The sequence below is a fragment of the Oncorhynchus gorbuscha genome, linkage group LG01 (genome assembly GCF_021184085.1).
Source record: "Oncorhynchus gorbuscha isolate QuinsamMale2020 ecotype Even-year linkage group LG01, OgorEven_v1.0, whole genome shotgun sequence".
Classification (NCBI taxonomy): Eukaryota; Metazoa; Chordata; class Actinopteri; order Salmoniformes; family Salmonidae; genus Oncorhynchus; species Oncorhynchus gorbuscha.
This window is the reverse complement of record NC_060173.1, coordinates 84,300,933-84,313,358: the sequence shown is the minus strand read 5'-3', so window position 1 is coordinate 84,313,358 and position 12,426 is coordinate 84,300,933. Positions and strand designations below refer to the sequence as shown.

General features: G+C 42.3%; 1 protein-coding gene across 1 annotated transcript in view; it reads right to left on the bottom strand.

Moving 5' to 3' along the window:
* Nucleotides 1-11,249, bottom strand: part of LOC124048303 — a 39,908-nt gene extending 28,659 nt beyond the window's left edge. Inside the window, exons 1-3 of the mRNA XM_046368989.1 lie at nt 11,245-11,249; nt 8,938-9,037; nt 1,773-1,903 (exon numbers count right to left, since the gene is read on the bottom strand). Coding sequence (XP_046224945.1) covers nt 1,773-1,903; nt 8,938-9,037; nt 11,245-11,249 — 236 coding nt within the window. The remainder of the gene's footprint in view (nt 1-1,772; nt 1,904-8,937; nt 9,038-11,244) is intronic.
* Between the last annotated feature and the right edge of the window lie 1,177 nt (nt 11,250-12,426).

Sequence of the window (12,426 nt, the reverse complement as noted above, 5' to 3'; positions counted from 1 at the left end):
AAATAACAATCATGTAAAATCCCTGGAATAATTTTACAGACCTTGAAACAGACTTGGTTATGTTCACAATCAATTGCATAATATACGCCTGTAGTGTGAAGTGTATTGGTATTCAGTCCGGGCCAGATTGCTCATTAGAATATGTAACATTTGTGTGTGGGCAATTCTTGGCAGTCCCTATCGTTTCAATTCCCCATCTAGTTCCAACAACAAGCAATATCCTCCAAGGAACAACCAACCCAGAACCCTAACCTCGTCGTCTGTCCACTTATAAGAAGAAACTCTGTTTTACGTTTCCCCCCATTCACTATGACTGAGCTTAACTGTCGCCATTACAAATCTTCAATAAGACGCTTTAAAGAATCATTCACATATAAAACAGCTTTGTTCGAAAAATGATTCTATAAGTGGAGGCTGTGTGTTTCATATTGGGTATGCCATCATGTGTCTTCGGTAACTGTACTATATGAACACATAGTGTCTGGGACTTGAGACAGTTGTGTGTGTCTCACAAATGACCCCTGTTGTATGACATCCATATTAACATCCATTTCAACTAAGATTGTAGAAGCAGTGTTTGCATGAAACCATTTGTAACAAGTAACAAACCATTTGTAACAAGTCAAGTGTTAAGGCCCTTTAACCATTGGTCCTATTGTGAATGCTTGCGTTGTTGCTTGAAAGGCTTTTTTCTTTGAATTAAATGTCACAAATATATGGTGATGATGATAACTATTATTAATATTACTAGTAGCAATACTAAAGTCACCTGCATGTCAATCATATCACCACTGACATTAATAGAATCGAAAATATAAATGTATCCCTGCCTTCTCTCACTCTCTTTCTCTTCCTCTCTCTTCCAATCTCTTTCCTTCTCGTCCTCCCTCCCTCTTTCTTTCTTTCTTTCTTTCTTTCTTTCTTTCTTTCTTTCTTTCTTTCTTTCTTTCTTTCTTTCTTTCTTTCTTTCTTTCTTTCTTTCTTTGTCTCAGTCACAGGGTCTCCCTCAGGGTAATCACATTCCAAAACACACACAAGAATGTCCTCCAGCAGCTCGCATACCACACACACACACACACACACACACACACACACACACACACACACACACACACACACACACACACACACACACACACACACACACACACACACACACACACACACACACACACACACACACACACACACACACACACACACACACACACACACACACACACACACACACATCTCGCTTGACTTGCATACCACCCCTCCTCCCTCAACTTAAAGAAGGGAAAACACACACAGAGATCCTGTCTGCACCCAACCACACTCTCAGATCTCATCTCTCGTTCTCTCTCTCTCTCTCTCTCTCTCTCTCTCTCTCTCTCTCTCTCTCTCTCTCTCTCTCTCTCTCTCTCTCTCTCTCTCTCTCTCTCTCTCTCTCTCACGCAAGCACTAACGCTCACACACACACACATACTCTTGCCAAAGCCAAGGCAGACCACACACTGTTGCAATGCCATGCTCACCAACATATTTGCCAATGCTTCTTTGGTCTTTGTCATACAATGCAAACTGTAGGATATGATAGCCTACACGTAGGTCTAACTGACGAAATAATGACACTTGTCTAAACATGAATCTAAAACCTAAAGTTGATGTTGATTACGAATGTGAAACAATTTTGCAAATAAAACAATACTATATCCCATCGAATTAACATGCTATAAACAGTGTATTTTAGCATGTAAAGATGAGACGACGAGTCCACAGCTGTTGCTTACTTTGTGGTTGTCTGTCTCCAGGGTCGAGGCTCTTTTCTCCGCTCCTTGCTGCTCCAAACACCGACAGCTGTGCAGCAGAGAGCCCATGGTTGCAGACACCTTCCGTGGGCTCGACACTCGGCAGTTATCTGCTACAAAAACAGGCAACACAAAAAAAATAAACATCCCCTTAGGCCGAAAGGAGTTTCTCCAACAAACGAATACAGAAAGAGAATAACTGACTTTCTCAATCACGAATGCACTTCATGCAAATAACCCATCACTCATCTGCGATTTCCTCAAGTAATTTCCCCTCCACCCTTATCGCTGGCTAGCCGCGGGGCTTTTCTCCGTGTGCATACCGAATCAGTCGGAAATGCCACTGGGTTTACTGCTCCAGCGAAGGTAAAGGGGAGACATGCTCTTCACCTCAGCCGGGCTGTATGATTGTCCCCCGCCCGCCCTGACACCGACCTCAATGACCAAACCCTTTCACCCGGGGCCGTCCCTGCCGCGACCCATGTGCGTGTAGTGACACGTAGGCTACGATTTCAGGAAAGTCCACTCTTATGCATAACACGACTTGACACAGAAATGAAGGCTGATGAAGTTTCATGGTTTCCAGAATATATGACTAGCCTACATTTTTGCTGCTCTTAGTTTAGACACCAAATGTGGTTCATTGAATTAGACTGATGTATTGGTCTGGAGTAGATATTTAATCCCATTACAGAATGCCATTCTAATGTCAATGAGGAGAGAGTTTCATACCGGCCCAAATCTCTCTCAATCTCATCCTCCAACTCTCCCAATCCTTCTCTCCTTCATCTTCTCTCTCCTTCACTGTTACAAATGGCTGTACATTTACAGCAAAACTAACAGTTAACCACTGTTATTCTATATTACAGTAGCGTAAAAGAGCAATGCATTATGGGGTCTCATAGGCATTTCTCTACACTGCTGTAAAATGTATTTGTGTTATCTGAGGTAGTGTTCAAATAGACTCTTTAAGTATTGATTTATCACTGCAAAATGTACTGTGCACCCTCCCTACACATCTGATGAATATCACTGGAAACTTGTTCGATCACCATGCACTGCAAAATCATACTGGCTATGGGTGCAGAGAACATCAACACATTAACATCAACAAGCCAGAGGATAAACCCATTGGACTTGGGGCTCTGGATATGGAGAACATCAACACATTAACATCAACAAGCCAGAGGATAAACCCATTGGACTTGGGGCTCTGGATATGGAGAACATCAACACATTAACATCAACAAGCCAGAGGATAAACCCATTGGACTTGGGGCTCTGGATATGGAGAACATGAACACATTAACATCAACAAGCCAGAGGATAAACCCATTGGACTTGAGGCTCTGGATATGGAGAACATCAACACATTAACATCAACAAGCCAGAGGATAAACCCATTGGACTTGGGGCTCTGGATACGGAGAACATCAACACATTAACATCAACAAGCCAGAGGATAAACCCATTGGACTTGGGGCTCTGGATATGGAGAACATGAACACATTAACATCAACAAGCCAGAGGATAAACCCATTGGACTTGAGGCTCTGGATATGGAGAACATCAACACATTAACATCAACAAGCCAGAGGATAAACCCATTGGACTTGGGGCTCTGGATACGGAGAACATCAACACATTAACATCAACAAGCCAGAGGATAAACCCATTGGACTTGGGGCTCTGGATATGGAGAACATCAACACATTAACATCAACAAGCAAGAGGATAAACCCATTGGACTTGGGGCTCTGGATATGGAGAACATCAACACATTAACATCAACAAGCCAGAGGATAAACCCATTGGACTTGGGGCTCTGGATATGGAGAACATGAACACATTAACATCAACAAGCCAGAGGATAAACCCATTGGACTTGAGGCTCTGGATATGGAGAACATGAACACATTAACATCAACAAGCCAGAGGATAAACCCATTGGACTTGAGGCTCTGGATATGGAGAACATGAACACATTAACATCAACAAGCCAGAGGATAAACCCATTGGACTTGGGGCTCTGGATATGGAGAACATCAACACATTAACATCAACAAGCCAGAGGATAAACCCATTGGACTTGGGGCTCTGGATATGGAGAACATCAACACATTAACATCAACAAGCCAGAGGATAAACCCATTGGACTTGGGGCTCTGGATATGGAGAACATGAACACATTAACATCAACACATTAACATCAACAAGCCAGAGGATAAACCCATTGGACGTGGGGCTCTGGATATGGAGAACATCAACACATTAACATCAACAAGCCAGAGGATAAACCCATTGGACTTGAGGCTCTGCTGGGAGTTTATCTCATATTTGGATCTTTTACTTCTGGTTTGCCGCTAAAATCCCCAAAATGTAACCCAAAAGGTTATTTGAGGAACCATTAAAGAGGGTGGTTCAAAGAACTTATAGGGGTTCCCCCACAGTTTCAATTTGAAGAACCCCTAGAAAATCCTCCAGGAACATTTTATTTTAAGAGTGTACATCTATCTTCTATAGCCTACACTCTCCACCTTCACGCCTTCTCCATCTTTCATCATCTCTCCTCCATCTCTCCGTCATAGGTCCTCCATCCTTCCTCATCCATCATTCTCTAGCTCTTCCTCCATCTCTGCATTCTCCATTGGGCAATAATGTTCATGTCTTTACAGTGGAGAATAACAGGGTGCTTTAGCATCATGAGACGAGGTGAAACAACTGCAACGGGTGTTCATCTACAGTATATTGGTCTCTCTCTCTCTCTCTCTCTCTCTCTCTCTCTCTCTGATAGGATGATGGAGGGGGGTTGATCTGGTAAGGGGGTGTATATCAATTTGCATACATTTCCCAAAACTGCCCTTGAACTATTTTTGTTTCTCTCACTGTCCCTTTCTCTTTTGTCACCCTCTCAATTTCCCAAGTAAGAGTTTTCATCTGATGGTAATTTGGGAAATTCAACAAATGTTGTCACTTGAGTAGTTATCGTTTGAGAATTGAGTCATATGTGACAGATGCATTGCATTCATATTGTGAAATTTCCGGAATAAATTAACACTTGTTTTCTCATCTGAATATCACGTCAAATTCTGTGGTATTTGAAACTGGTATCATGTCACCTACTAGTCCTATGACTACAGTTATGACTACAGTGAACACCTGCTATAGCCCATAACATATCTGCCTTATTCTCTTCAGCAATCAATGGGTTCAAACATAAAGCCGTGTGCCAGTAATATTGGGAACGGTGTGGGGTTACTTCAATGGACTGTGCCATCAGGGTTAGGTCTATTGACCAGTCCTTTAGAAGTCATGTTGCGTTTGTTTGGATAAACTACTACTGATGGAATTAACTGATACTGCTGGTAAGATCTTTTATGCTGTTTCACAGAGGGTCTGGCAAACATGAAAAGTTGTGGAAATCACAGCCCAAATGCTATATTTAGAATGTTAAAATGATGGCATGGCATTTCCTTTCCATGGCAATTTCCAACCATCCCACTACCGATCTGGCCCGCATCTGGTTTGAGTTTTCTTATTACATTTTTTTTTGGGGGGGGGGGGGGGGGTGGACAAACTCAACATACTTTAAAATTACTAAAATCAAATCGAAACTGTGTAGAAATGATGATGGACCTATATTCTTGACGGTGTCCAACTCACTTATAATCATGGATATGAAAGCTAGACAAGTCAGGGAGCATTAAAAATTCAAATGAGTTTGACACACCCCTGCACTAGGGGCAATAAGAGGGCGAGTTACCATCTAGTAGTTATTTATACTGTGCGCTACGGCGCCAAGCGTCATAGGTTCATTCGCAGTGCTTAGGCACCTGTTTAGTTTTTATGTTTGAACTCTATCCCTAACTTTAACTAGCCGGAATTAGTGCCTAAACCTATAGACATGTGTTTCGGTATTTTGGCATCTAATAAGTATTTTGAAAGTATTCTTTGGACTGACATTGTCAATGTGTGGTTCATACATGCATATTCTTTGAGCAGAGTTACAGTCTTACCTCAATTAGCCACAAAATCCCTATTTTGAAAGTGACTGTTTTCTGGAAGCTGTGCTGTGCCATTTCCCCCCACATGTGCCAGCCCCCTAGCAATTCGAGTTCCAGCCAATGAGATTCATCCCTTTGCCATTTGAGTGACAGCTAGCAAGAATCACACACAGCAGAGCGAGAGAGAGAGCAATGACATGGTGTACATATCTGCACATATGTGATGTAGTACGTAATTTTCGGGGACCACTTTTGGCTCATGGGCGCTACTTTCAGTACTACAGGCTAAAAAGTATACAAATGTATCGGAGAATCCCTTTAAATTTGGTTTAATTTTTGCACAGCTAACATGTAGCTAAATACACCGTAAGTAAAAGGGCAACACATGCCATAAATCATGCATTGGAGATAATGGTCGATTTGAGTCAATTTTCTAATTCTCCAGGTGTATTTCAAGTATCTCAAGTCAGAAATGAATAAAAATGTCTAAAGGTAGTCTACACATGTGTGCATCTGTCCTAGAGAGGGTATTACCATTCAGGACAAAGTGTGCTACTGTCCTCCAGTTGAACAGAAGACCAGTAGTTAATTACGGTAAGGTATGTGGTGGGAGCTGGGAGCATTATTCACTTCAATTCCTGTTCTTTACCTGTGAATGTAGGTCCCCCTTTCCATCTCTCTCTCTCTCTCTCTCTCTCTCTCTCTCTCTCTCTCTCTCTCTCTCTCTCTCTCTCTCTCTCTCTCTCTCTCTCTCTCTCTCTCTCTCTCTCTCTCTCTCAATTCATCACTCTAACACACTAAAATGCAACATGACCAGTCTCTCGTCATCTCTTATCCCAGACCATTGTCCCTCTAACGCCAGAGCTGCATCTCTGTGTGTGTAATAATAATAATCTATTCAAATATCTTTTAGGAGTATTTTGCGTAGGGTGCCCACACCAGTGAAAGAGTACCTCCATTCTCCCTAATAAGTGGTTCCTTCTAAGATGCACCACGGATATGCTTGGCAGTAGGCTACACTCTAGAGCCGGGTTTCTCAAACTTGGTCTTGGGGCGCCCGCTGGGTGCACGTTTTGGTTTTGCCCTAGCACCACGCAGCTGATTCAAATAACCAACTCCTCATCAAGCATTGATCATTTGAATCAGCTTTGTAGTACTAGGGCAAAAGCCAAAAACGTGCACCCAGGGTGGGCCCCAGGACCAAGTTTGGGAAACCCTGCTCTGGTGCGTGCCGACAGTATCGTCAGTGGAGGAGGAGAGAGAGTGTTGAGTGACATAAACAGCGTTTGATTTGATTTTAGCTACCAATGATGGGCAGGACAGCTAGATAGATTCCCAATCTCCCAAGACATTTCACGCTATCAATCAAGTTAGATTAGATTGTATAAATATATTAGCTGACATGCCGGCTGACAAGGTTGCTAGACTTCAGAAAATACACATTCTTGGGTTATGGTACTATTAACACACTGCTTATTTGAATATTTCCCAGAGTGCTTTGCCTTTCGGTGAATTTTAGAGTTACAACCCATGACTGTTTTGACTGTTTTTTTGCCAGGGGCATCTTCACGTACTTTGTGCCCCCTATAAAATAATGGGAGCATAACGCCCCTGTGTGCGAGTCTGTGTAATATTCATTCCTGTGTGTGTGTATATGTATGTGTGAGCAAGCAAGTGCGTGTGTATGTTCCCTTCCTGATTCCCATGGATCTGTTAATGCCTTTTAAATGTCCCCCTGGCTTTTGTCCTCACGTTTCAGCTGAAATTCCCCACATTCATCCCCCCCATTCAGAAGCTGTGTGTTAAAAGAACTCTGTAATGCACTTGGCTCGACAGACGGCTGGGCTTGTTGTGCGTGCGTGGATGTGGGCGGGAGGGTGCTAGTCTGTGCATGTGAGTGTGTGGGTGGTTGCGTGGGTGTTGGGGTGAGTGGGTGCATGGCTCTCAGTGACTGAGTGCACATGTGACTGTAAGTGCATGTGTGGGTGTAAGTCTGCGTGTGTGTGAGTGTATAGAAAAGGTGAACAGTATGTATGTACAAGGCATATGTATTTGTCTTTCAGAAACTGAGCATATTCCTTTGTTTAACGGTTTAAAACAATTCTGAAACAAATTCGCAGACACAGTCTCTCCTCCTTACCCTAACACACCTTCACTAACCCACAGGCAAGCACACACACACAGTTTCACACTCAGCATCAGCCGTTTGTCTGATCTAGTCCCCTCTTTGCTTTGTGAGCATCCCGCTGCGATAAAATAAACACAAATACGTGATAATCACATTCCTCACATAGCTCTCCCCCCGGAGGGAAGTTTCGGCTGGTTCTCCACAAGAGGGGTGTGTGTGTGTGTGTGTGTTCATGTGTGTTGTGCCTGTTAGCGTAGTTTGTGTGTGTGTGTGTGTTATTCCTCTGTTCTCTTGCGGCCCCACAGAGAAAGAAAGAGTTAGGGAACAAAGAGATATGGGGCCAAGTTTCACACATTCCACAACAGTACCACCAGTACAAAACTTCAGTGCAGATATATTCCCAGGAAAACACAGATATACTCCCAGTACAAACCAATAAAACACACATATGTTCCCAGTACAAACCAATAAAACACAGATATACTCTCAGTACAAACCAGTAAAACAAAGATATACTCACAGTACAAACCAGTAAAACAAAGATATACTCCTAGGACAATACCATATACATCCAGTTCAGCACCGAAATCTTGAAAACGGCAGGATCCATGCCCTCAGAATTATTATTATTTTTTTTTCAATGCGATATGTGCAGATAAATCTCACCATATATTACATCTGTGCAATTATATTTTTCTAATATACTCCCGTTATGCACAAATCTCCGTGAAGAATTTACATTATATATTCCAAACGTGGGTATACATTGAGGGAAGAGGGAGTGGAGTTTGAACTTTGGATACGATAGCGTGTAATGTTTACAAGTCAACAGTACTAATAAAATAAACTGATAAAAATAAATTGTTTACCTTTCTAATGGCAACCACTGGGCACAGAGATGCAGAAATATAGAGAGAGACAGGGACAGAGAAACAGACATAAAGACAGAGAGAAATAGAGTGGTATGGAGAAATAGACGTGTGCAGGGACAGAAAGGAGTTGGAGTTGTTCTTACCTGAGCACATGGTCCACATGCTGCAGAGCACACTTCACTTCCTCCGTCAGCAAGCTTTGTCTCTGCTCCCTCCGCTGGCTTGTCTCTTCCCCCTCCCTCCCTTCCCTCTCTCTCTCTCTCTCTCTCTCTCTCTCTCTCTCTCTCTCTCTCTCTCTCTCTCTCTCTCTCTCTCTCTCTCTCTCTCCTCTCTCTCTCTCTCTCTCTCTCTCTCTCTCTCTCTCTCTCTCTCTCTCTCTCTCTCTCTCTCTCTCTCTCTCTCTCTCTCTCTCTCTCTCTCTCTCTCTCTCTCTCTCTCTCTCTCTCTCTCTCTCTCTCTCTCTCTCTCTCTCTCTCTCTCCCTTCTCTCTCTCTCTCTCTCTCTCTCTCTCTCTCGCTCTCTCTCTCTCTTTCCAGTGAGGTTGTCTCTTGTAGTGAGAATGATCCATGAAGGAGCTGATGCCAGTCTTAACAGCAACACCGCCTCTCTCTCCACCCCCGAGCCTCATGGTGTGTGTGTGTGTGTGTGTGTGTGTGTGTGTGTGTGTGTGTGTGTGTGTGTGTGTGTGTGTGTGTGTGTGTGTGTGTGTGTGTGTGTGTGTGTGTGTGTGTGTGTGTGTGTGTGTGTGTGTGTGTGTGTGTGTGTGTGTGTGTGTGTGTGTGTGTGTGTGTGTGTGTGTGTGTGCGCGTGTGTGTGTGTGTGTGTGTGTGTGTATATATATATGTGTGTATATGTGAGCACTCAACATGAGGCTGTGTGAGTGGCGGTTTCCAGTCAACCCCCACACACAGCCCACCTTACACATACACACACTGTCATAAACACAACAGAATGTTTCTGTGTGTCATTCTTTGTCAATTGCAGTGTCTTCAACTCTGCAAAATATGTCTTGGAATATAGAAAGAGAGAGCTGTCTTAGTTGACAGTGATGCCAGGATGTATCCATGCCATTTATGTAGAAATCCATGCCATTTATGTAGAAATCCATGCCATTTAAAAGAAAACCTAGAATCCATCCCTCAACCATGCACTGTGAAAGGTTTGCAGTACCTCGTCAATTAGCAACTAAATGCTTTCCTACGGAGGATACAAGGACGAAGAGAAAACATATATGCCTGTTGACGTTGTAATCAGAAATTCCGAATGGCTTTTGCTGGGGAACAGCAACCAAACAGGGCGTATTCAAAGGGAGTTAATGTTGTCCATAACCTGCCCGTTGTCTTTTCCACCACTCCCAAATATTATCCCATGTTTCCATAGTGCTCCATAATATTATGGAAGGGAAGTGTGTGGGATCTCAGGGTTTAGCAGCTTGTGAGGCAGTGGTTGTCACAGAGTCACTGTACAGATCCCCTTTCTACAGTAGGCTGGTCATAATGATGTCCCACCGTTTGGCAGGGGATCTCATAAAAATGTAATTTTCTGGTTGAAGAGAAGTCCGATAACCAGATTACATTCAGCTAAATACATATTTTGAATGACAACATCAAGTCACCTGGGAAAGACTTCATATTTTGGTTATCTGGTCAGATTACGACCAGGTAAAAATATATATTTTGGGGTTTCTAAAAAACATCCTTTCACAACCAGTATACAACTTAACCATGACCAGGGCTGTTGCGGTGACCGTATTACCTCCACACAGGTGGTCACGAGTCATGAAGTCAGTCAAATTACATGTGACCGTTTAGTCAAGGTGATTAGGCTTCTCCAAGCTCTGATGCAGCTGATGGTCATTAGTAGCCTACCAAACTTGCTAACCGCTTGGTACTCAGTCCCTCTAATCACTCCGACATCAATGCAAATGTCTTCAAAAATCGAATCAAACACTTCATGAAAGCCCACAAGCTCATGTTGTGCAATATTTCAGTAGGCTATACAATTGCGCGAGAAACATAGTGATGGCCTCTACTAAAAAGAGAATCAGCTTTATATAGTCTAGGCCTACTGTATTTATTTTTCAACTTTCCTAACATTAAGCACATTGTTTATATTTACAACAGGAGTACAGCTTACCTGTCTGGTCATGAAAATGAACCACGGGAAAAAGCGTCCTCCATTCGCTATTTAAGTGCATAAATGACATGTGTATTTTTCCCCACTGAACCTTTTTCGATGCAGGTGCATGATAATGGTCCATCAAAACAAAATCCAAACAAATGGCACACATATAGTGTTTAGTATATGTAAAGACTAGATTAAATCAAGAATAGTCTGATGGGTGACAATATCAGCCTATCACTTGCAAATGATATATTATTTTGTGAATGATGCCCAGCATAAGAAACAATGCCTTTTTTTTGCAACCTTTTCAAATTATAGTCACCCACCTCATGTCGCCTGGCCCGTAGGCCTATATGTTTTAATAAGGTTTGTATCACAACTAAAGTGGTCAAATAACGTCTTAAAATGAAGCACATTAATCCGCTTCTCAAGGGGTGTAGACCCCTAACTGGTGTACATACACAGTGTGTGAGTTTCAAGTTTGGGGAAGATCATTTTCACCATAAAAAAATGCACCTTTATAGTAAAAGAAATACATGCATAATTACATTTGCAGGTCACTTCTGATAAAGTTGTTTTCCTGCTAATGGAACATTCAAGCTTATAGCTTACCACCATGTGCGCATTGCTGTGCTAATCATGTGAAGAAATCAACATTTAATAAAACATTTGAGCTGACGTGTTGCGTCAGCCACATTGCGTAAAAAGTTTTTTTTTAATGCTAGTGGTTGTATTAACTTGGGATCTATCGCATCCCACAACTATCCAAGACTATGTTTGGAAAATGTATTTCTCACACAGAATAGAATAGGTCGACCTTTATACTATGGGGGATAATAGATTGACATAGGCTAGTGATTTTGCTGTTCGTTGGGCCTACTCATCTTGTTAGCTGACGAGAAGTAAATGTGGACAGTTCTTCAAATATCTTCCATATGCGCCTCTGATTTGAATAAGGACGCATGCAGTTGCGTCCCCGAAGTGTCTGTCTTCACTTGTAGCCTGTGAGAAAGACCAGATTAGGTGATGGAGCACAACGCACTCAGAGAGAAGGGCACAACGGTCATTGGCCGCAAAAGGCCTGGATTTTTTTTAGGGTGCATTACAGCCACACGAAGGGGATGCCGCCGTAAAGTTCTAGGCATTATCAGGTGCTTGTCAAATTCTGAAGAGAGACTGATGTAGTGTGTGCAGCCTGTGGAAAAAAAGCAGGGTTCATGCCTTTCAAGCAACTTTTTTCCAAATCATCATTAGAGTTGCATCATGCAACCTTACAATGTATTAAAAAACATATAGCCAATGTTTGTAGAACAACTAAACTTACATTAATAACTCTAAATGAAGCATATTGGAATACCTATTTCTTTGTTAACCACTCAACATAGAATAGCCAAAAGTGTGCACTCCCTCAAATTGTTTGGAGAAAATATCCTTTCTATTTTATTCAGCTTTGTTCAATTGTATTCTCCATAGTATAAAATAATTCCACGGAATTCTAAGCAAATCTT